The 26,307-nt window shown below is 42.4% G+C and overlaps 1 protein-coding gene and 2 non-coding genes across 3 annotated transcripts in view; 2 read left to right on the top strand and 1 right to left on the bottom strand.

Moving 5' to 3' along the window:
- The window catches only part of LOC126457652 (inactive rhomboid protein 1), a 284,568-nt gene that overhangs the window by 145,031 nt on the left and 113,230 nt on the right, over positions 1–26,307 (top strand). Inside the window, exons 3-5 of the mRNA XM_050094140.1 lie at positions 3,710–3,832; positions 22,783–22,970; positions 24,662–24,820. Coding sequence (XP_049950097.1) covers positions 3,710–3,832; positions 22,783–22,970; positions 24,662–24,820 — 470 coding nt within the window. The remainder of the gene's footprint in view (positions 1–3,709; positions 3,833–22,782; positions 22,971–24,661; positions 24,821–26,307) is intronic.
- Trnat-ugu (transfer RNA threonine (anticodon UGU)) lies at positions 12,791–12,864 on the bottom strand. Its single transcript has one exon. It is a non-coding gene; the product is annotated as a tRNA-Thr (tRNA).
- Trnat-ugu (transfer RNA threonine (anticodon UGU)) lies at positions 12,978–13,051 on the top strand. The gene has a single exon. It is a non-coding gene; the product is annotated as a tRNA-Thr (tRNA).

Raw genomic sequence — 26,307 nt, 5'->3', positions numbered from 1 at the left:
CTGCGCATTTATGTATCCAAAGCTATTACTTTTGGTACAAGTACAGTTTACATACACAGATGTAAAAAAATCTGTGTAATAATTGTTGTTATTGTGTACTGAATAGAACGTTCATCATCATGATGAAAGAGAAGAGTTTCCCATTATTATTGATAAGTGCGAAAATTGTTTATGAATATCAGAAACATGTTCTATCTAAGATCGACGAAGTATTGGAGCGATGTTTGATTGGATTTTGTTTCGCAGTTCTTTATTTTATCCTTTACGAGGAAATTACGTCGCCTAGCGTCGCCAATGTGATGAATCTGTATTTTTTTTTAATTTTTACAACATTCTTTGTTTCACGTTATAAATCAACAATTTTCGAACAAAACCTGAACTAAACATTGACAATTTTAGTTTTACTATAGATACAGTTTATTTTTAAGTAACGGACAGGAGGATAATTATGTAGAACAAAAATGATTCGAGGATTACGCAGCCCTTTACATACCCGCATTCAGTTTCTCGACCAGTGGTCGTCAAATTTTTTTGATGGAGACGGGGTTGGTATGGGGTGGTGGGAATTGGAGAAAAATTCAGTTTTCACCAAACCATCGTTATGGACAGAAGCATACCACGTTCAAATTTTGAAATTACAAGTTATAAGATGTCATTCCAAATATTTTGAAGTTAAAAAAATAACGTATTGGAACTACATACGTTTTTCTGAAGAACCAATTTTTAGTACCTATGGGGGTACTGTGGTCTGTGCCATCGCAACAGGATCCCATGTTTTTTGTTCTGATTTCCGGCCACATTTTCTAGTCATTTTCACACCCTAGTGTCTGAAGCAATGCCAAGCGGCTGCTGCAGACCGTTTTCAATCGGACTTTTGTATTGGGCCAAATAGAACAGATACGGTTGAAAAAAGATAATTAATTCAAAATTTTTAAAAGGGATACAATGCTGGACATAAAAGTATATTAACCGGACGCCATGTGGGCGTTAGTGCTCCACAGGAGAAACTATCAAAATGAAATAAATAACAAGCAGCTACATTTGTAGGCTTTTGGACTTTGTTGAAACACTGATACTGTAGAAAACTACTACTCTCTATGAGTGTGAGGTAATAAGGATAATATAAAAGACTTACCTTATACCAGACGCATCAAAATCAAAACATTTACTAAAAAACTGACAGAACAAACTTCCGCCATCAGTCTTAATGACAACAATGGCCCTGTGTATTAGGATTATTGCGACCAGTTCTCGACAGGCAGTAACACTGTTAGAGACATAAAACATGCAATGGCCACTTTTCCAAACCTGGCCACTAGACCACACTTTCCCCTACCGATATTTCTATTACTTGGTAACCTACATAATCATAATTTAGTATTTATATAAATTGATAACGGTAACTGCAAATAACAGACACGACCACAAAAGTTTACTAAAACTTTTTAATGTAATGTATCTTTTATTCATTACATTGTATTATAATACACTTGACTTGATTTCGTACTGCTTGGACAAACACGTACCATATTTGAAGACGGCCATCTCTATACTGCGCATTGACGAATCAACGCTACTTCCGTCTGACCTTTTACATCACAGTAGCTGGCCGGTGCTGGTTGCGCACGAATGTGGGTTGTCAGCTCTGGAAGACAAACAACAAAATATTCCCCCTCTCACTTCTACTAACCCCGCAGTGGCCCCGCTATATACCGCTCTACCACTGTCGCAAACAATGAACTTAGCTCAATGCCGAATTCACCAACTTCAGTTAAAATTAAGCACATCTTAAAATATTACTACCCCTGTAAGTACTTTTTGTTCGTTACTGAGCAAGAAATTATTAACGTTAGTTCAAGTTTCTGGATTCAGATGTTAGCTACTGAAAGCATATTACTATAATATACGGCTGAGTAGCCCGGGCCGTAGTAACACTTGTTTCGGGCCGTATGCGGCCCTGGGGCCGCAGTTTGACGACCATTGTTCTAGACTTTTCACCGCTTCCGGTTTCTAGGGAAACCTAAGAGTACACCGATAGCATACGCAAACAAAGCGATCGAAAGGAGGTAACGCCCGGTAGGTATACAACATACCTAACATATAGGTAATGCGGTTGCGATCTTAACTTGCCAAATTTACACTACTCGCCATTAAAATTGCTACACCAAGAAGAAATGCAGATGATAAACGGGTATACATTGGACAAATATATTATTTTAGAACTGACATGTGATTGCATTTTCACGCAATTTGGGTGCATAGATTCTGAGAAATCAGTACCCAGAACAACTACCTCTGGCCGTAATAACGGCCTTGATACGCCTGGGCATTGAGTCAACCAGAGCTTGGATGGCGTGTACAGGTACAGCTGCCCATGCAGCTTCGACACGATTCCACAGTTCATCAAGAGTAGTGACTGGCGTATTGTGACGAGCCAGTTGCTCGGCCACCATTGACCAGACGTTTTCAATTGGTGAGAGATCTGGAGAATGTGCTGGCCAGGGCAGCAGTCGAACATTTTCTGTATCCAGAAAGGCCCGTACAGGACTTGCAACATGTGGTCATGCATTATACTGCTGATATGTAGGGTTTCGCAGGGATCGAATGAAGAGTAGAGCCACAGGTCGTAACACATCTGAAATGTAACGTCCACTGTTCAAAGTGCCGTCAATGCGAACAAGAGGTGGCCGAGACGTGTAACCAATGGGACCCCATACCACCACGCCGGGTGATACGCCAGTATGGCGATGATGAATACACGCTTCCAATGGGCGTTCACCGCGATGTCGCGAAACACGGATGCGACCATCATGATGCTGTAAACAGAACCTGGATTCATCCGAAAAAAAATGACGTTTTGCCATTCGTGCACCCAGGTTCGTCGTTGAGTACGCCATCGCAGGCGCTCCTGTCTGTGATGCAGCGTCAAGGGTAACCACAGCCATGGTCTCCGAGCTGATAGTCCATGCTGCTGCAAATGTCGTCGAACTGTTCCTGCAGATGGTTGTTGTCTTGCAAACGTCCCCATCAGTTGACTCAGGGATCGAGACGTGACTGCACGATCCGTTACAGCCATGTGGATAAGATGCCTGTCATGCGAGGCCGTTGGGATCCAGCACGGCGTTAAGTATTACCCTACTGAACCCACCGATTCCATATTCTGCTAACAGTCATTGGATCTCGACCAACGCGAGCAGCAATGTCGCGACACGATAAATCGCAATTGCGATAAGCTACAATCCGACCTTTATCAATGTCGGAAACGTGATGGTACGCATTTCTCCTCCTTACACGAGGCGTCACAACAACGTTTCACCAGGCAACGCCGGTCAACTGCTGTTTGTGTATGAGAAATCGGTTGGAAACGTTCCTCATGTCAGCACGTTGTAGGTGTCGCCACCGGCGCCAACCTTGTGTGTATGCTCTGAAAGCTAATCATTTGCACATCACAGCATCTTCTTCTTGTCGGTTAAAATTCGCGTCTGTAGCAAGTCATCTTCGTGGTGTAGCAATTTTAATGGCCAGTAGTGTACTAGGAAAACTACCGTAGTCTACGCCTGCTTATGATAGTCTATGGTAGCCTACGGTGGTTTTACAACCCTAGGTAACAGCTTTCCTGGAGCTTCAGTGTCTGGAGCCGTTTATTCGGGTGTTAAGAGACGCCTTTACTCCCGGCTGTCTTTCGACTCCCCCGGCTGGTGTGTTGCAGACGTTGACGAAGCACCGGCGGCGGCCGCCGTCGCGCAGCCGGCAGCACATGCGGAGTTACTCGCTGCCCGCCGTCGCTAACGCAGTCGTCGACACCCGCTCGCCGCCCCTGTTCGCCGACGAGGTAAGTACCTGGCCGCACAGCATCGCACAGCCCCGCCCACAAGCAAGGTGCTTCCGGGTGACGTAACGTTAGCGACAGCCCCGGACGGTGCACAAGTCCCGCCCAATCACCCCCCTCCACACCAATCCATATCCTAAGCTCCGCCCATGGTTTGCCGCATGTTCCAACATCAAAGTTGTTCGTATCACAGATATGCCAGTCATAATAAGGGAGAAAATCAGTAGTTAGTACGAAATACAGTTTTTCCGGAACCATTGTGAAAAGAATTAGAAATATGTTCATTGAATATGCGAGTTGAAAAATCATCAATAAGAAAGAAAAATGAAAATGGTATCCACACTGTCTTTTTTATTTCATGAGCTTTCATCTGCACTATATCAAAAAATCTGATATTTGTTAACTGCAATGAGCGCAAATTTCCGTCACCTCGCGTAGTATAGGAAATTCTGTTGGGAAATATTAACTGGTAGTAACGCCAAGGATGCTGTCCATTATCTCGATTGTCTAAAGTCAATGTTGTGCATAAACAAGGCAAAATCGATGTCTTGGTTTGTTTCTGATTACCTCATTAAGACTAAAGAATATAAGAGTGGGATAATGTAGAAATGCGTAATGCAAGCAGTCAGATATTAATACAGTGACATTCTTCATTAATATTTGCCTGTGTAACGGGTGAATTTTTACTTGTGAACTCTTATGATTGCTTGCTTATAGCAGACACGAGATTTCTTTGCGTTCTTCTTCAGTGTTTGAGAGCTTTAGAGCTGCCTATTGTTAAACATATGTACATAATTTCGTCAGTGTCATGTTATCGTAATTTAATGTCTGTTAGATATCAGTTTTGACAGCAGTTGGCCACAACAGTCAAGATTAGGTACCTTGTGTATGATAACTTTATTGAGAGTGCATATCTATGGTTCATTTTGACGGTATTACACAAACTGCTAAGAAGTACTAACAGCACAACACCGATAGTATGAACAACCGCGGTAAAACAAAAAAAAACACGAAAGAAAGCACGACAGCGACGAGGACAACCAAAGACCATATTGATGCGCTCTTGGTTGGTGTGGCGGACAAAAAACGACGATCAAAAACACGACAGCGACGAGTACTACCAAAGATCATGTTGATGCGCTCTTGGTTGTTGTGGTGGGGGGTAGGTGTGGAGGGGGGTAAATGGGCGGGGCTTGTGCGAATGTTCGCGGCTGTCGCTAACGTTTCCTTTCCAGGTGCAGCTATACGATTTACATCCAACTAGTCCTGATGAACTACGACATGCGCAGAACATTGCTTGCAAGGAGGCACAAATTAGTACAATACTGTATCGCATGAATATCAAAGACAGTCAGCAGATTTGAAAAGAATATACACTGAGGTAACGAAAATCATGGGACAGCGATATGCACATATAGAGATGGCGGTTTATCGCTTACACACTACTCAGGTGATTCATGTGAAAAGGCCGCACGACAGGAATTAACAGAATTTGAACGCGGAATGGTAGTTGGAGCTAGACGCATGGAACATTCTACAGAGGGGTCCAAAAAAATTTATCCACTGTTTAAAAAATCCGTAACTGGCAAACTAATTGATGGAGTTGTCTCATCTTTGGTAGTGTAATAGTTTGTAGTTCCGGCAATCGCCACACAACCGTTGTATTGCGTTGTTTTGTTTTGTCAGATGACAGTCGCCAGATAGTCAGTGTTTTGTTCTTAGTTGCACCTATAGTTCAATTCTTTTATCTTGGCGGTTCGCGCATGCCCGCCCAGACGCAGGAGATTGCTGCGTTGCCAGTTGTACGCGCCAAGAGAAGCAGCGCCATAGTATAGTTCGCAAACTTACGTTTAGGGGGCGGGGGGGGGGGGGGGGGGGAGGGGGGAGCGCGCAGTTTATGAAGTAAAGCCACCACGGCCGCATTAACCCTTTCGCTGCTACAGAGACGTGCTCCCCACATTCCGCGATGTGCGCGATTTTGTCATGATTGCACTGCTCGCCTGTGCAGACACATGGTGTTTTACTGCTTTGACACACTTTATCATTCGATTTCACAAAAACTATTTCGCCCAAAAATTTGATTTTTACACATCTTCTTGACTGATACCTTCCCCCCATAAATGACTTAATTTTGTTTCGATGATCAACGCAGTTATAGATGTAGTAAACCATTGCACGAAATTTTGAAGATTCTGCAGAGGTAAAAGTCCATAGCGTATGGTCGATTTTAGTTGCCACTAGAAATTTCAAAAAATTACATTCAAACGAATAAAATTCATGAAGTAAGACACTTCGATATTGTTTTTAAATAAAGAAAATATTAAGCATCGAACAAGGTTTGAACTCAGAACCTTTCGCTTAGCAGCCATACACTGTAACCATCACGCTAACGCAGCTCGTCCTTCAATATATCTACCGAAGGACTTTAAATATCACTCAAAATACCGACAAACACTGTTGGTATAATTATGAATTACTCACGTTTCGTCGAAGTACAATAGGAAATAAACAATTAAACCAATTACCGCTGTTCTTTATTGCGAAAAAACGGTTAGTGAGAATGATACAAACACCTTTCCTTGCTATCGCCTGAATTAGGAGTCTTATTGCTTGTTTGGTTTAATTAATTAATAGAATATGAAGCAATTGGTATAAATAAAGCTTTTTCCAAACTTTCTATAAAAGAAAGTCTGCTATCAAGACATTGCTTTTGTTCAATTACTTTATGACTGAACGTTACTAAAACTGAAGACATTCGTCCGTTCTCTGCACTGCAGTCGAGCTCTGGCAACGTTGTTCTCTGTTCATTGGCTGACTGTGTTTTGTGACGTCAGATGTGCAGAACAAACCTAAACTCGGCCGCCGTCATAAATGACGCGCACTTTAGTTACTCGAGTAAACATGGCTGGCGCAAGGCTTACATTCGATGAAAGGAAGTCAATGGTACAGTAAATCGCCACAATTGCATCTACTGGGCCGCCGAAAATCCGAACGTCCATGTAGACAAAGCCGTGAATTTGCCAGGAGTAAATGTGTGGTGTGGGTTGTCTTACCGGGGCTTGATTGGGCCATTCTTCTTTGACGGCACTGTTACCAGTGAGGTGTACCTTCAGAAGCTTCAGACATCCATTTTACCTGCCATCCGAGACTTGTATGGAGACGGAAGACTTTACTTTCAACAAGATGGTGCCCCAGCCCACTACCAAAATCGTGTTAGGGCGTATCTCGACGAAAATCTACCAGGAAGATGGATAGGCCATAGAGGTGCTATGGAGTATCCACCACGTTCCCCAGACCTAACTCCTCTGGACTTTTACCTGTGGGGAACACTGAAGGACGTCGTTTATCGACAAAAGCGACACACATTGTATGAATGTCGAGAATCCATCGTACATTCATGTACAAATATCCAACCGAACACGTTGCAATCAGTAGTTCGTGCTGCAGTTCGGCGGCATCGTTTGTGCGTGGATGTTAATGGTGACCATTTCGAACACCTACAGTGATATCTTTAAATTGGACTTTAAGCTACACTTTCACCAAAAATGAGACAACTCCGTCAATTAGTTTGCAAATTATGGACTTTTAAACAGTGGATACGTTTTTTTGGACCCCTCTGTATTTCGGGAATCGTTAGGGAATTCAATATTCACAGGACAGCAGTGCCAAGAGTGTGACGAGAATACCAAACTTCAGACATTACCTCTCACCAAGGACAACGCAGCGACCGACGGCCGTCACTTAACGAGCGAGAGCAGCAGCTTTGGCATAGAGTTGTCAGTGCTAACAAACAAGCAACACTTAGTGAAATAATCACTGAAATTCATACAGGATGTACGACGAACTTATCCGTTGTGACAGTGCTGCCAAATTTGCGGTAACGGGCAGTGGCACCAGACGACGGATACAAGTGCCTTTGCCAATAGCACATTGCCTGCAGAGCCTCTCCTGTGACTATGTCGATTCAACCCCAGACGACTGAAAACCAGTGGCCTGGTCAGATGAGTCCCAATATCATTTGGTAGGAGCTTACGGTCGGGTTCAAGTGTGACGCAAATCGAAGTCATGGATCCAAGTTGTCAACAAGCTCTGTGCAAGCTGGTGGTGGCTCCATAATGGTGTGGGCTGTGTTTACATGTTGTGGACTCGATCCTCTGGTCCAACTGAACCGATACGTGACTGCAAATGGTCTTGTTCGGCTACTTGGAGACCATTTGCAGCCGTTCATGGATTTCATGTTCCCAAACAGCAATGGAATTTTTATGGATGACAATGAACCATGTCGCCGGGCCACAATTGTAGAACGTTCTGGATAACACAAGCGAATGGTCTGGACACCCAGTTCGCTCGACATGAATCCCGTCCAACATTACGGGGCATAATTGACAGGTCAGTTCGTGCACAATATCGTGCACCGGCAACACTTTCGCAATTATGGACGGCTATCGAGGCAGCATGCCTCAGTATTTCTGCAGGGAATTTCCAGCGACTTGTCGAGTCCATGACACGTCTAGCTGCTCCACTACGCGGTGCAAAAGAAGATACGGCACGACATTAGGAGCTGTCACACGTCTTGTGTCAAATCAGTGTGCTAGTCTCCTAAAATTGAACATAAGCGAAAAATGAAAGCACATTTTCTGTGCATGATGGCAGAGCTAAGCGAAACGTGTTTACTAGACCTAAAAGATAAAGCTGACAGCAACCGAAGGTTTTCTTGAACATCACAGTTCTGTGATAGAACGGTCCGGTTGGACCTGTGAACTGATTTTATTTCCATCAGTCTTCTGACCGGTCTGATGTCTACCACTAATTCCTCTCCTGCGCCAACCTTATCATCAGTCTTGCACTTTCACCCGACGTCCTCAGTTAACTGTTTGATACATTCCTCTGTCTTCTCCTACTGTTTTTACCGTCTACAACTCTCTCTACTACCATGGAAGTTATTCCCCGATACCTTAATACATGTTCTATCATACAGTCCGTTCTTACTGGAGATGTTTTCTACCTGTTTCTCTCCTCGCCATTTCTGCGGAGAACCCTCTTACTTCTTATCCTATCAGTCAACCTAATTTTTAACATCGATCTACTGCACCAAGTCTTAAATGCTTCTGTTCTCTTCTCTCGCAGTTTCCTCATAGTTCATGATTCATTTCCAACCAATGCTGTACTCCAAAACTACATTCTCAGAAATTGTTTCCTCAAATTAAGACCAGTTTGAAGTCAGTAGACTTCTTTTGGCCAGAAACGTCTTCTTTAACTGTACTAGTCTGTTTTTATGTCCTCCTAGCTCCCTCCGTCATGTCTCATTGCGTTTCCAAGGCAGTAGAATCTCTTGGCCTCGTCTGCCTCCAAAACTCTTGCAGCCACTTACAGTAATACCTACAATTTCATATGGACTCCAAACCTCGGTGCAGCCCAGCGCATTTTTCACATTAACAAACATTACCCCGGAACTGAAAGAAGTGATAAGTGACAGATAAAAATTCTAAAGGTCCCCGTACACGATCAAACTTGTTTGCGAAATTTGCTCTTTTCCATCCACGGACTTGTCAAAAGCCCCATGCACGTACAAGCAAAGTTTGTCAATTTAAACTCACTTCTGAAGCAGACGCTGTTCGACTAGCGAAGTGCTTTGACACTAGTAGGAATGGCTACCAATACAGGCAAAGCATTTCTTGCATTGCCTTTAGCGCTGTTCATAAAAAAGAAAAAGTAAAAAAGACGAGGGTGATCCATGATTGAAATTGGCAGAGAAATATACCCATGAAAATCTGCTAAAGGAAATAATGTATCAGATGATTATATTAAGTTTCTGCAAACGCACAGTAAAACTTTTAGTAACTCGTTGCAGTTATTTCGCTCTCACATTGACAAAGAAGTCACAAGTATAAGAAACATTTGTTCTCTTCTACTTGGTCTTCTTATGACAGTCCATTAAAATATCACAACGCGGGAAATAAACAACATCCACGAAAGCACCAGAGAGTTTCGTTTATTTTATTTTATTTTATTTTATTGCACACCCGCTTGTACTTTGTGTGTAGAATACTTATTTCCTTCTTCAACTCTTCCTGGGAAAGACGCAACACCTCTACCATTTTGGTAATCTCCAGCGCTGTTATGTTTTTACCATTTATCGTAGTTAACTTACGACAGAGCGTGATAAATTGTTTTAAAACTGTTTTACGCAAAACGTGGCAAAACATCAACACAAACAACGTCCACCATATTGTCAAGTCTGCTGTTGATCAAAATTTCTCTCAAACGCGTCACCACGTTCTATGTTTGACAAAAACGTCAAACAGTGCCGTACACAGTCTAATATTTGACAAATCTAGCGAAGGTTGACAAATTCTTTCGTCGGGTTGCGAGGCCTTAGATTTCATCGGGATTTTTGTTTCACGATGGGTGAGGAACTCTACCCCAGACCTTTGCGTCCGTAATCCAGCATTCACCTACCGAGCCACCTGTAGAGTCGTGGACGGTGCTGGTTTCAGCCTACCCATCCCGTGTCTCGCGCCCTGCGCTGGACGACATACGGGCCAGCCCGCCCGTGTCCGCTCCAGGCATTTTAGGGCGGTCAGAAACGCTTGAGCGAAATGACATACTTTGTGCTGCCATCTAGACTTAACATTAATTTGTAAATACATTGTATACATGAAGGGGTTGGACAAAAATACGGGAACATCGCAATAAATGCAGACGCTAGCCATGCCTGCACGTTGCGCTGCTTTACTTGAGAACGAACCTGTGCAATGTCTCTAACACGTTGCAAGCGTCAGTCATGGTCGGAACAGTGTTCTGTGTGGTTGTGAGTGCGTTATGTCGGATCTAAGTGAATTAGAATGTGGGCGAATTGTTGGTGCTCATATGGTGGGTACATCTGTAACCAAGGTAGCCTAAGTGCTTGGTGATCCAAGAGGCCCCGTATCGCATGTTGTTGTTGTGGTCTTCAGTCCTGAGACTGGTTTGATGCAGCTCTCCATGCTACTCTATCCTGTGCAAGCACACCGTATCGCATACAAAGTGGAAAAACATCATCCGCCGAGTCACGACACAGACGAAGGTATGTATTGGGTGGTTGTGACAGACGGTCGTTGAAGAGGATTGTGGCGAGAAATAAGAGGACGACAGCTGCAAAGGTCACTGCAGAACTGAATGGAGCACTCGCGAACCCTGTAAGTACCATAACAACACGACACGAAACTCAAGAAGCTGAACATTACGTCTGAGATGGAGTTCCACAGCCACCCGTGAGTGATGCAAATGCCCGTAACAGGAAAACGCGGTGCCGAAGCCATAAATCCTGGACTGAGGAGCAATGGAAGAAAGTCATTTGGTCGGATGAGTCTTGTTTCACACTGTTTCCAACGTCTAGCCGCGTTTACGTTCCAAGAACGAAACATGCTGGAGGGTGGTGATTTGGGCAGCCATATCACAGTACACATTAACTCTTTACAGACGAATGGAAAAACTGGTAGAAGCCGACCTCGGGGAAGATCAATTTGGATTCCGTAGAAATGTTGGAAAACGTGACGCAATACTGACCCTACGACTTATCTTAGAAAGTAGGTTAAGGAAAGGCAAACCTACATTTCTATCATTTGTAGACTTAGAGAAAGCTTTTGACAATGTTGACTGGAATACTCTCTTTCAAATTTTCAAGGTGGCAGAGGTAAAATACAAGGAGCGAAAGGCTATTTACAATTTGTACAGAAACCAGATGGCAGTTACAAGAGTCGAGACACATGAAAGGGAAGCAGTGGTTGGGAAGGGAGTGAGACAGGGTTGTAGCCTCTCCCCGATGTTATTCAATCTGTATATTGAGCAAGCAGTAAAGGAAACAAAAGAAAAATTCGGAGTAGGAATTAAAATCTATGGAGAAGAAATAAAAACTTTGAGGTTCGCCAATGACATTGTAATTCTGTCAGAGACTACAAAGGACCTAGAAGAGCAGCTGAACGGAATGGACAGTGTCTTGAAAGAAGGATATAAGATGAACATCAACAAAAGCAAAACGAGAATAATGGGATGTAGTCGAATTAAATTGGGTGATGCTGAGGGTATCAGATTAGGAAATGAGACGCTTAAAGTAGTAAATGAGTTTTGCTATTTGGGGAGGAAAATAGCTGATGATGGTCAAAGGAGTGAGGATATAAAATGTAGACTGGCAATGACAAGGAAAGCGTTTCTGAAGAAGAGAAATTTGTTAACATCGAGTATGGATTTAAGTTTCAGGAAGTCGTTTCTGAAAGTATTTGTATGGAGCGTGGCCATGTGTGGAAGTAAAACGTGGACGATAAATAATTTGGACAAGGAGAGAGTAGAAGCTGTTGAAATGTGGTGCTGTAGAAGAATGCTGAAGATTAGATCGATAGATCACATAACTAATGAGGAGGTATTGAATAGAATTGGGGAGAAGAGAAATTTGTGGCACAACTTGACTAGAAGAAGGGATCGCTTGGTAGGACATATTCTGAGGCATCAAGGGATCACCAATTTAGTACTGAAGGGCAACGCGGAGGGTAAAAATCGTAGAGGGAGACCAAGAGATTAATACAGTAAGCAGATTCAGAAGGATGTAGGTTGCAGTAGGTACTGGGAGATGAAGAAGCTTGTACAGGATAGAGTAGCATGGAGAGCTGCATCAAACCAGTCTCTGGACTGAAACCACAACAACAACAACAACAACTACTTAGTACAGATTTAAGTGTCAGGAAGTCTTTTCTGGAAGTATTTGTGTATGTATGGAGTGTAACCATGTATGGAAGTGAAACATGGACATTAAATAGTTAAGACAAGAAGAGAATATAAGATTTCGAAATGTGGCAGCGCAGAAGAATGCTGAAGATTAGATTGGTAGATCTCTCACCTAATGAGGAGGTAAATGATAACTAACTGAAAACCTCAGCTACCGACAGGTGTTGTTGATATACCTCGATGTGGACAGCTGAAAATGTATGCCCCGACCGGGACTCGAACCCGGGACCTCCTGCTTACATGGCAGACGCTCTATCCATCTGAGCCACCGAGGACGCTTCCCGTGAGACTCACATTCCCAATTGTCCACAATTCTACATATGTATTGTACCTTATAGACGGGAAGCGTGCAACGGATAAGTCCCTGCAGTCGCGCTATTCGTCTACGTCCTCGGTGGCTCAGATGGATAGAGCGTCTGCCATGTAAGCAGGAGGTCCCGGGTTCGAGTCCCGGTCGGGGCACACATTTTCAGCTGTCCACATCGAGGTATTTCAACAACACCTGTCGGCAGCTGAGGTTTTCAGTTAGTTATCATTTATTCCAGGGAAAAGCTGCACGGTCATCAACAGTAACTGTTGTTTCGATAACAAGTTACTGTCTTCGGATAAAATGAGGAGGTACTGAATAGAATTGAGGAGAAGAGGAATTTATGGTACAACTTCACTAGAAGAAGGGATCAACTTGGTAGGACACGTTCTGGGACATCAGTGGATCATTAAGTTAGTATTGGAAGGAAGCGCGGAGGGTAAAAATCGTAGAGGGACACCAAGGCATGAATACACTAAACAGATTGAGAAGGATGTAGGTTGCAGTAGTACTCGGAGTTGAAAAAGCTTGCACAGGACAGAGTAGCATGGAGAGCTGTATCAAACCACTCTCTGGGCTGAAGGCCACAACATCGTACTATTCCATTGCCCCCATGGTTTTTCTGCAAGGTCGCATTACCGCCAAGGATCATGTAACTATTTTGGCTGAATAGGTCAGTCCCAGGGTACGATGTTTATTCCGCAATGGTTATCGTGTTCCAAGACGACAGCGCTCCTGTTCACACAGTTCGCATTGCCCAAGATTGGCTTTGTAAGCACGAGGATGAATGTCGCATCTTCCCTGGCCACTACACTCACCAGATCTCAATATTATTGAACCTTTCTGTTGTACTTTGGAGAGAAGACTGCGTGATCGCTATCCACCTCCATCATAATTACCTGTAATTTCCACCATTCGGCAGAAAGAATTGTATGAGATTCCCTTGAAAACCTTACGAAGCCTGTAATTATCCATTCTGAGAAGAGTGGAAGCTGTTTTAAATCTTAACGGTTTTCCTACACCGTATTAGGCATGGTAATGTGTTGTGTTTTTGATGTTTCTAATTTTTTATCCACCCTCTGTAATACCATACAATACAAATAACAATAATAATAGTGCCGTAGAGCGTGGCGATGTTGGTGGAAAATGTGGTCAACGCATCACTCTGTGGCCGAGCGGAGGTTCGATTTGGGTTGTTTGGGGGAAGAGACCAAACAGTGAGATCATCAGTCACATCGGATTAGGGAAGGATGGGGAAGGAAGTCGGCCGTGCCCTTTAAAAGGAACCACCCCAGCATTTGCCTGGAGCGATGTAGGGAAATCACGGAAAACCTAAATCAGGATGTCCGGACGCGGCATTGAACCGTCGTCCTCCCAAATGCGAGTCCAGTGTGCTACCACTTAGCCACCTCGCTCGGTCCGCAGGTTCGAATCCTGCCTCGGACATGGATGTGTGTGATGTCCTTAAGTTAGTTAGGTAAGTAGTTCTAAGTTCTAGGGGACTGATAACCTCAGAAGTTAAGTCCCATAGTGCTCAGAGCCATTTGAACCATTTGAACATCACTCTGACGACCGTCAACTTCTATTCTGAGAACCAGAGCCCTTCTTGAAGCAACCTCTCAGTTGTCACCAATCTGGGTGGGCCCTATTCTATGCCAGAGTCGCGAATCTAGGTCTGTTGAGTGACTGTCAGACCTTCTGGCAATTCAACTGCGAGACATTAATATGGATTGTGTCAGACATACACCTTCACGTCGCCAACAGTACTGTTTGTCTTAGAATCAGTGCATTCTTTTTGACCACTTCATTTTGTTCAGGGATCGTTTGTAGCGACAGTCAACACGTGAGAAGTGGGAGAAACTTTGCTCAGGAGAGCTGGTCCTAAGAATTAGAACTGACCAACTGATCTTTTCGTAAGCAAATGAACTTGGGTTGGTTGCTGAAATAATGGGCCAAGAATACTGCCTTTCTAACACTACCCGTGAATTCTCTGTATGTTACCCTTAAGGCCGCATGGATAAGAAACTGTTACACTCTGGATATGGAGGAGGATATTGGTGTTTAACGTCCCGTCGACAATGAGGTCATTAGAGACGGAGCACAAGCTCGGATTAGGGAAGGATGGGGAAGGAAGTCGGCCGTGCCCTTTCAAAGGAACCATCCCGGCATTTGCCTGGAGTGATCTAGGGAAATCACAGAAAACCTAAATCAGGATGGCCGGCCGCGGGATTGAACCGTCGTCCTCCCGAGTCCAGTGTGCTAACCTCTGCGCCACCTCGCTCGGTGTTACACTCTGGAAAGATCTGAACATGATTTTATGTAGAGTGATGACGACATTAGTGTATCATCTACCATTTGACAACCATTGCTGGATAACAATCTCATCTATATTTGCATTTGCCGGCTGCGGTGGTCTAGTGGTTCTAGGCGCGCAGTCCGGAACCGCGGGACTGCTACGGTCGCAGGTTCGAATCCTGCCTCGGGCATGGATGTGTGTGATGTCCTTAGGTTAGTTAGGTTTAAGTAGGTCTAAGTTCTAGGGGACTGATGACCACAGAAGTTAAGTCCCATAGTGCTCAGAGCCATTTGAACCATTCTTTTATATTTGCATTTAATGATGAGATGACCAACATGTTATTAAAATCGGAACAACAAACTTTTCACGAAGACGAATTTCCACCCGTCAGCAGTGCGAGCTACTTGTAGCTTACCGTTACAATTCTGTTGTATCATAGCTTGCTGCCACTCTTTAGCCACAAGTAACGCATGGTGCATGCCTTAAACATTCCTAAAATGTATGTTTCAACAACTACGTTTTGAACAAGACATTGGGGCTAAACCTTAGTGCAAGAACGAGTAAGTCTGTTGGTCCTGGCAAGTTTAATTCAGTCGTAATGCATAAAGTTGTGTGTACGTAAAGGTTGTTTTCTAAAGGCTGACGTCCAATGCGATGTTCCGTCATTTTGGGTGATTGGCGTTTATATTGAAGTAAAACTTCTTGGCACACTGAAAATGGGCTCCATTTCAGAACTAACTCTAAAATTTTCTGTTCCAGAGGACAATGACCTTCCACGTGTTAAACTGAACTCACAAGCCGCAAATGCATGCTTTGGCAGTAAATAACTATTACACTTTTGCGAAAAATAAACTTGTCACATCTCGACAGCGTAGTAACACAATACACAATCGCTTTTCTTCCTGACGGCAACCCATTTTCAGTCAGGCACTTTTTCTTGTTTGTTTTCGGAGTGGGATACACAAGGAGATAAGAGTAGGTCCAGCCAGATCCACAGTGTTGCAAGTACTGGTGGGATGAGGCAGGGTCGTTTGTTACGCCGCGCTCTTACTCTGTCTGATCTACAGTAGCCGGACACCTATTAGTGAACATTAATATGGGGTGTGTCCACGCTACACCTTTACGACGGCCTGAACTCTGCTGGGGACACTTTCAGCGAGGTCTGAATGTCTGTGGAGGAATGGTAGCCCCTCAAGAGCCGAAACAAGAGAAGGTAGTGACGTTGGAATCTGAGGTCTGCAGACGTCGATGTTCCAGCGCTTCCCAGAGGTGTTCCATTGGGTTCAGGTCGGGACTCTGGGCAGGGCAGGCCAGTCCATTTCAAGAATGTTATTACACAGCTCATTCCCTCGTAGATGCTGCTTTATGACAGCGTGCATCGACATGCTGTTACAATAATCATCTCCGAACTGTTTCTCTACTACAGCAGTACACAATATCTTCCACATTTAGCATTATATTTAAGGTGTAATAAGGAGACCACACCCTCCATACCATACCACCAGCTCCTCCGTACTTCACTTTTGGCACTATAGCTGGTGGCAGGAATTTGCCAAGCAGGGATTTGCCCCCCATCTCTTCCAATGGATTGTGACAGGGTGTCGCTGATTCATCAGTCCAAACCATCCGTTTTATTCATCCACAGTCCAGACGCGTCATTCCCTAATCCAACTCAAGCGTCGCTTATCACTGGCTACAGAATCGCGTGGCTTATGAGGAGCGCTTGAGAATCGTACCCTAATTCTTTTAACTCCCTACACACAGTCATTGTGCTAGCTGGGCTGTTGGTACTAACTGATTTCATGTGATTTTTTTTTTTTACCCCTAACCTCCGTAATGCTCGACTGTCCCTCTCCGTCACACATGGCGTCTGCCCAGTCTCAGTCTAACTGTGGTTGTTCCTTCTCCTTTCCATGGTTGTGGGTTGTTTGGGCTTACTGTCACCCAAATGGCAATGTGGAGAACGTTGGGGACAGTTCCAACATTCGTCTTACAACCAAGGAAAACCTCCTAAAACTGTGGTCAGGACTGCTGGTGTTTTCACTTTATTTTACCACGCGTTATCGCAGTCTCGACACGTCGGCGCTGACTGCCACCGCTTTGCACCGCCAGTGTTAACAACGGTTACTCTCAAATAGTGGCTAGATGGCATCTTAAAAAGGCGTTATTGTAGCAAAAAAGGCTGGATGTAATTGACGTCTCTAAAACTGCTCAAATTTAATTGCAGAATTTAAGATATAATAAATATCGCAAGATAAATATAGTCTGATATTGAAATCTTGCAGAATGAAAATGATTTTGACAGGATTTGGTTTTGTGTAGTTCTTCACTTTTTAAAAAGCTCGCTGATTTTATTGACGCTAGTTTTTTTCTCTTTCGCTATCAGAAACGGTAGAAGCACACTGATGTTACAGCACTACCCAATAATGAAATAAATACGTTGCCGTGTGGCTAGGGCCTCCGTCGGGTAGACCATAAATCCGTTCAATAAATGTAACTGCGCATTATCTGTGGGGCTCTGTGGAGTTTTATCCGCAAAAACCATCCTCGCTACCCCACTGAGTTATACATGGTGGCCAAAAACAGCCTGGAAACCTTGTAAGGGTGTTGCAGGGAGGACTGTGCTGAGGAATAATTGTTAAGAAAAAAATTAGATACGTCGCACCGTTTCCGAGTCAACTAGAATTGAAGTTAGCCATACGGCAATTGCGAGAAAATGCAAGCGGTCCGCCACGTGCAGTTAGTGTCAGTTGTTCTCATACTGTAGACTGTAGACGATAGCACACGACACTGCACAGCCTTTGGCTCGAGTTCGATCCTTACTACCGTCCCATGTCCAATTTTTGTATCGCTCTCTTGTTCGGTTTTAGGAAACCAAACAAAAATAACGTTAGCGACACCTCTCTGGCGGGATGCTCGAATTTGGTCGCGTAAACTGCCTTGTTGGCTAACTTCAATGCTAATTAATTCGGAAACGGCGCAACGTATCGAATTTTCTTCTTAACAGTTGCTTCTCAGCAAAACCTGCCCTGCAAAACCCTTACGAGGTTTTCAGACTGTTCCCGAGCATCCCGTATAATATAAAATTGTAATCGTAACTGCAATGCTGTACATCAACATGATGCAACAAAGGTAGCCGATATTTAAGTATGAAATAGGTACTATACAGAAATTCTTTACGTAAAGTATGTAAATACTCACCAAAGTTTCTGTGTATGAAAAATAATAGTATTCGGGCATGTACTCCAAGAAGTCGATTGTACCAGTAGAACTAGAAGGTTCAGGGATGAATGCTGGACCTGTAGCGTAAGCCTCCTTTGTACTGACTTTTTTTGCAGCACCTCTTCTGGAAGTTTGTAGATTCACAGCACCTTTTGTTCCTTTGCAAATCTTATTACTAAAGTAGGGCCTACCACAAAAAAACTGAGAGATCCCTCACTAGCGGCCGCCGTATTGACGTTCCAAGCCGCAGAAGAAGCTAGGGAGCGAGGTGTTGAGAGCGACTGTAAGGCACTGATGTGTTTTTCCTACCACCACGCTGAGTCTTGTCATACCTTTTAGCTCTGAATATCACACTTGCACCATGCTTTTGAAGTATCCGAAGGAACTTCCAAAATCCAATCTTTGAATTCATTGTCCGAAAGCCACTGTTTTCGAAACTGTAGTTGGTACTGAGGTCCCATGTTACTGATTAAAACTTTGCTAGTTTCTAAATGTCTCCAAACAGAGGAAAAGACGCCACTACCGGCACATTCAATTATTATACTATGTTCACAAAATGTATCCACTGAAGTAAGGAGCATTCTTGCTTCTGGGTTCGCGTATACACACATGCATTCACAACGTAGCTATAAAGTATATGGTATAGGTGGGCAATGCGGCTGAAGGAAGAAATTCGTGTGAGGGAGAGCAAGATCTTTGCAATAACTGATAGCTCTCAAATGTTATTAGTATACGACAATGACACGGAAATTACGGACTACTCATGAAATGTGCCGATTTCAACAACTGCAGCTGGGTGCCATTCAAACTGGTACGTTACCTCATGAACATTAACGTAACGCTATAATTTTGTCTTCATTCTCCTGAAGGTCTGATGTTGCATTACGTCACGAGGCGCTCAGCGAGCTTAAGTAAGTAAAACTTGCTCAAATCGGCACGTATAGGCCTATAATTCGGAAATCTGCCAAAACCGTACAAGTATTTCGGTCCCGACGCATTCAGTGCACTTTTATATGCTGATTTTTTTTGTATAAAGCGGAACGTCCCTAACGCGGAAACGGAAAGCAAATCTTAGAACATGCTTTGTAAATCATTGTATAATGCGGAAAAGAGCCTGTACAGTACTACTGTATTACAGTTCATTAGTTATTCACAACTCTATATGGACGTTATTTTTAACGCCTCTGTTAGGCGGCGCACAACCAAGAAAAGAAGTCCAGCGCAGCGCGGCGCTGCTGGTGTGGACAACGAGTAAGTTACGCTCACTTGTCAGTGTCGGTACAGTACATCAAACGAAACATTTCGTTCGTCAGCGCTCTATTTGCCGACTTTCTCTTTTTCCTCATTATTGACGCACGCCGGCGCATACAGGAACATTGTTGCGCTTCTACCAACACACTGATGCAATGCGCGCATTGAAAGAGGTGAGTATTGTTCCGTTAACAATGGTTTTACCCGGTAAGGTCATTATTTTCTGCCAGTTTCAGTTTACGAGTAGCACTTTAATAATACTGATTATGTCAGGGCTTGAATGGAGTTCGTGAACCTCTTCATTGTGCAGTTTTAGCCACTCTCCGCTAATGTCATCCCTTTTTGCTCCGAAAATTTTCCTCAAAATTTTGTTTTCATATACTCGAAACGGCTTTTCATTTTGCACAATGAGAAGTCAAGTCTCACACCCATACAGCATAACTGGTAGAATAATAGTTTTGTATATTCTAATCTTTAAATTCCTAGACAATATCCGTGATGAAAGTAATCTATTCAGTGAGAAGTAGCACGCATTTCCCGCCCGTAATTTCGTCTTCACTTCGGATTCAATCTCATTTCTCGAAGTGATGTCCACGCCTACATACTTAAATGTGTTCACATTTTCAAACTGCATGTCACCAACTCTTAACATTTCCTGATCTACTGCTGTTGGCATTCTAGTAGTAACCAGGTATTTAGTTTTGTCTTCACTAGTCCTTAGACCTACATCTTCGCTAGCCTTGATTAACGTATTCGCATTTGCTGTTACAGATTCTTTCCTATCGTTAATGATGTTTAGATCATCTGCATACCCTAATATCTTAATATTTCCATTTAACTCCACACCCTCTGAATTATCTGCTGCCATTCGTACAATATATTCTAGGACTAAATTAAAAAGTAGCGGATACAGGGCATCTCCTTGCTCGAGTTCGTTCTTTAATACAAAGTCTTCTGACTCCAATTTCCCCACGCGTATTCTGCCTTTTGTGTTTTTCAAACTCGCTTCTGTAAGTCTAACATACTTCTTTGGTATTCCATCTATACAATTTTTATTGCAATACTGAATCATATGCTTTTGTAAAATCTATGAAAAGATTATGAACTGGTTTATTGTATTCCAATTTCTTTTCCAAAATTTGACGCAGGGTGAATATTTGGTCTATAGTTGATCTGTTCCTCCGAAAGCCAGCTTGGTAACCCCCACAATTTCATGTGCATATGGTGTAAGTCTGCTTAGCAGAATATTCGAGAGAATTTTGGAACATACTGGTAATAGCGATATCCCTCTATAATTACTACATTTTGTCGCCCTTCTTAAAAATTGGGATCAGAATCGACTCCTACCACTCTTCAGGTATCACCTCTGAGTTCCATACTTTAGTTATCACTTTGTGAACTACTCCCACCAATTTCTGTCCCCCATTTTTAACTAATTCTGCAGTTATGCAGTCTGATCCTGGTGCTTTATGGTTTTTCAATTTGTTGATTGCATCTATTATTTTCTTTAAAGTTGCCTCAGGTATCTGGGGTTCTGCTGTACGTATTTTGTATGCCTGCTCATTTCCTGCTTCCTGGTGTACATTTAGTAGATGCTCAAAATACGCCCTCTGTTTACTTAATATAGCACTGGGGTCTGTCAGTATTCCTCTGGCATCCCCTCGAAATGCATTTGTCCTAGCCTTGAACCCCTTCCTATACCCATTTAAGTCTAGGTAAGGTTCCCTAATGTTTTTTGGTTTACTGTTTGTTTCCATTTTTTAAATTTGAGTGTTCAAATAATCCCTTTTCTTTGCCTGTAGCCTATGACCAACTTCCCTTCTCATGTTCAAGAACTCCTCTCGTTTTCTGTCTCCCATTCTATCCCAATCAAATTGCACTTTTCTCCTTTCGTCTACCAATTTCTTGCATTCCTCATCAAACTACGGTTTCCTCCTGTTCTTCTTAATTGTACCTATTGTGACCTTTGATGCCTCTTTGATATTACTCCTCACAGTGATCCACTGTTCATTTACATCCTCGTCTTGATCTTCGTGTGTCCTGAGAGCATCAAACCTATTTGAAATTTCTATCATGTACCTTCTTCTAAAGTTTTCATCATTTAGCTTGTCAGTGTCGAACCTAACAAGTTCTGCATTATGACACCTTGATGTTGCTGTTGGTGAACTTTGGCAACTACAAGAAAATGATCAGAATCACAGTCTGCTCCCCTGAAAGTCCTAACATTTTCTATACTAGTGTGCCATCTCCGATCTACAAGAACATGATCAATTTGGTTTCGGGTGTGTCCATCCGGAGAGGCCCAAGTTGCTTTATGAATGTCCTTCCTTTTGAAATATGTGCTCTCAACAATCATGTCTTTTGAAACAGCAAAATTAACCACCCTTGTACCATTATCATTCAAAATGTTATGCAAACTTTCTTTCCCAATTGTAGGCTGGAATGCTTCCTCCTTCCCTATCTTTGCATTAAAATCACCTATGATTAATTTTGTATCGTATGAGGAGAACTCATCCCACAGTTGACCTAGTTCATCATAAAAGCTGTCTTTAACAACCTCTTTAGTGTACTCAGTTGGTGCGTGTATATTAATTCTACTAGTCTATTTCACCTGCGGGACAACACTATAACTGATAGTCGGTCACTAATGAACCTTATATCTCTGATTGTGTGAAGCCCTTTTCTCTGTACTGTGAAACCTGTTCCAAAACTGTGAGCTTCCGCACCTCTATAGAAAAATGTATAGTTACCCCTCCTTACGCTACCCTCCCCCTGCCATCGAGTTTCTTGAATAGCTGTAATGTCTACATCTATCTATCTAATTCGTCTAATAATGTCTGGAATGTTCCTGGTCTGTTTAAACTTTCAACATTTCATGTTCCCAACCTGGAAACAAACAAACACAAACATAAACATGAAATTATATATATAAATTTTTAGCAAATGTAATATTAGCCTATTTGATAAAATTAAAGCACCATTAATAGTGACCACTTTCCTGTTTTTGACTCATTATTCAGTGATGCTCACTGCCTGAAATAAAAACTGCTTTTATGTAATATATTCCTCATTTCTTAAGGAAGACATGTTTAAACACTTGCTGTAATTTTTTTGCAGGTGTTCTTTGATAAGCCTCAACCAGCAGGAAGTACAGTATCTCAACCACCAAATGCACCTGACTATGCAGATGCTGGCATAGTCAGCTCATCAGAACCTCTAGGAGAGGGTGGCTTTGTTTCAAGCAGTAGGGACCAACTGGATCATCGTCAGCCACATCTTCATGAGCATTACACAACGAGAGAAAGGTGAGTTTCTACATGGTACACAGTCACAACCAATTTGTTATCATGTTAATTCTCAAATTTGTAATATCCAATTAACTGTTAATTTGTCAGTATGCATTAAGGCTGTTATTTTAATCAGTACCAAGCTTCTGTCAAAAACAGAAATAAATTTTTATTAGTTACTAAAGGATATGGACTACACACTGATATAACTTGAATGGTAAGGCTTTCCTACAATGTGTTGGTGCAAGATTTGTGTTCAAATGTTACTATTTCAGTATCTCTTAACATAAAAATATGTCGTAATAATAGTAATAACAACAACAATAATAATACTTTTGTGGCCTCTGTGTGAAGTAGAAACTGTACAAAATAACTGTTGCCTGAATGAAGTTGTGAATTGGTGTCTGTAGAATATTTCAGTGGAAAACCAGTCTTTGGTTTTAAGATGCTACTTAGTGGGATCACTAACAGTTGGTCATAAATACTACTGTCCAAGCAAATTTTGTTAATGAAAACTGAAATACACAGTATTGTTAAATTATGTAGGGTATCGTACCCTTGGAAAAAAGCTGTGCAGTGAAGTGCTTGCTTGTAATCATAAAGATAAAAAATAATGGCCTCCATAGTAGGCACTGCATACAGAAATAATTAAGACCACAAGGATAAAAATATGTAAAAAGATTTAATGGTTAATAATGACAGAAAATACTGTAGCAAGTAATTAGAAAACTGGGTAACTGACAAAAGTACATTGTCAACAGTAGTAACAAGATTTTTGTATAGTAATTACATTATTGTACAATACAGAGACAGGTGACTACATCTAAGACTCGGTGTTTTGACTGCAACATAGTAACCAATATCTAAATCAGGTAAAAGTTAAAATTTAAAATAGAATACACAACTTTTGTGTATTAACCGTGATGGGGTTCATTCTCATACAATGAAAAATCCAGGTTGGAATAATGACAGTATTACAAAAGGGATAGATTGCTACTTCATGATACAGCAGAGATATTGACTCACAGACAGGCACAACAGGAAGACTACTAAATGCATACACTTTTGTCCAGAAGGCCTTCTTCTGGAATAGACAACATACACAGACACGTTCCATGCAAACACAGCTCGCACACACATGAGCACTGTCCTTGGTTGTCTGGGTCAGTCTGACACAGGCAGCCTGAGACAGTGGTCATGTTGTGTCAGCAGCATTTGCATGAATGTGTCTGTGTATGATGTCTATTTCAGAAGAAAGCCTTCTGACAAAAAGCTTATATGTTTAGCAATCTTTTTGCTGTGCCTGTTCGCAATTCAACATCTCCACTGGGGATTCATTCACATTCTCTGAGTTGTTAATTTTGTTGCTTTTTAATTGAGGATTATAGCAAATAGTTTGCTTGGAGGTGAGCACTGAAGTGGTGACTAGTATAGCCTACTACAGTTGTTACATTCTTTTTCTTCACTTTACAAAAATATGAGATCTATATAGTCAACATTTCATACAAATTGAATTTGTTACTTGTGAGAAATTGTTATTTTCAGGTTCAATGATGTTTTAAGGATCGTGATGTAGCACTTTTACGTGATTATTCCCTTATAAACCTTCCAAATTGTCAATACAAATTTTGCCATGTCTGCTAACAACATTCATTAACAGGATATTAAAATTTTCTGTCTCAGTTTTTCACAGACTCTAATATTTGCAGGGCACCAAGTTGGAGGCGTACACCTGAAAGACTGGAGTGCATAACTGAATCAGGCCCTGAAGTGGGTTGTTCAAGAATCTGGAGCAGAGTCTTGGATCGGGTATTCGATAATTCTGACAGGCGGCAATATGGCATGAGTGTCCTGGGAAGACTTTTTGGGTTTGTTTCATAATTTTTTTAACTTGGACATTATATTAAATTGAAATGAACTTACTGAGTACTAAACCTAACAATCACTTCAAGATGAAGCTTGATTATTGCCAATTTCTTTACACTTACTACCAATATATCAGTAGGGATGTTTTTCTTTTAAGCAGTTACTCAACTGTAATCTTTGACTCACTGTGCTCTATACTCATGTAATGTAGATATAGAAATGTAAATGTTAAAACATTTTGAAGGATTCAGAGGTGTTAATACTACCACTTTACCTGTATAAACCAGCATTAAATAATTCTGGTTGCTTTCAGATTTAGGTGAGTTGTATATTGTATCTTTGATATTTGCAAATCTTATATTACTTAGCAACAAGATCATTAGAAATGAGTTGCAAATCACTTGGCAACTGATAGAGAAAGGGATCATCCATAGTTTCACTGATGGAAAATGATTGACGTTTGCCTCAGATAACTTATTATAATACAGTAGGAGACATAAATCTGTTGGACTGCATAGACATACAACTTGGCCCCTCTTAAACATGAGTCTAGTTACTGAACAATCCACAGTTGTACTACTGGTTCATAGTGTCCAGGGGGGACAAAATTTCAGCAATCAGACATGTCACCATCACCAGGTGTGCTGACATACTGATCTCCAGGGGGTGCATAACCAACTTATATCCCCCACTGTGAGCTATTCTCTATGTGATCTGTGCCCAAGGGCAAGCATTGTAACAGGTGCAAGGGTGATTGTGACAGTGTTTGTGACCGGTGATGTGTGGCATAGTGTCCCAGTTACTGTACCATGGGTGTAGTTTCTCCATCCACCCCAATCGATTAGTCGCCCTAGCCACTGTGCATGCTGGCACCTACACAATTGCTTCCACAGCCACATCAATGCCGCCCTTGGGCGTGGACTGCATAAAAAGTGGTTCGCAGTGGGACAGTTATAAGTCAGCCATGTGTGCTCAGGGGTAGAGTATGTCAGCACAGCTGATGACAGCAACATGTCCAACTGTTGAAATATTGTGCCCCTTGGACATTATGAACTGGCAGTACAGCCATGGATTGTTTGAACAACAAATACACTGGGTAGACAGAAGAATCACGTGAGTTTAGTATCTCATAACCTGAAGAATACAGACCCGCCAGATTAGCCGAGAGCACTAATGCGCTGCTTCCTGGACTCGGGTAGGCGCGCCGGATCCACCTGCCAGATTAACGACAAGGGCCAGTGTGCCGGCCAGCCTGGATGTGGTTTTTAGGTGGTTTTCCACATCCCCCTAGGTGAATACCGAGCTGGTCCCCACATCCCGCCTCAGGTACACGACTGACAAACATTTGACATACATCTACACTTTTCCATGATTTACACTAGATGCAGATGGGGTACTCTGATTCCGTCCCGGGGTGTAGGGGGTGGCGGCAGGAAGGGCATTTGGCCACCCCTTCAAATTAACATGCCAAATCTGATTTAACCACGCC

Source organism: Schistocerca serialis, chromosome 2 (genome assembly GCF_023864345.2).
Source record: "Schistocerca serialis cubense isolate TAMUIC-IGC-003099 chromosome 2, iqSchSeri2.2, whole genome shotgun sequence".
Classification (NCBI taxonomy): Eukaryota; Metazoa; Arthropoda; class Insecta; order Orthoptera; family Acrididae; genus Schistocerca; species Schistocerca serialis.
The sequence above is the reverse complement of the archived record's forward strand: the minus strand, read 5'-3'. Positions and strand labels throughout refer to the sequence as shown.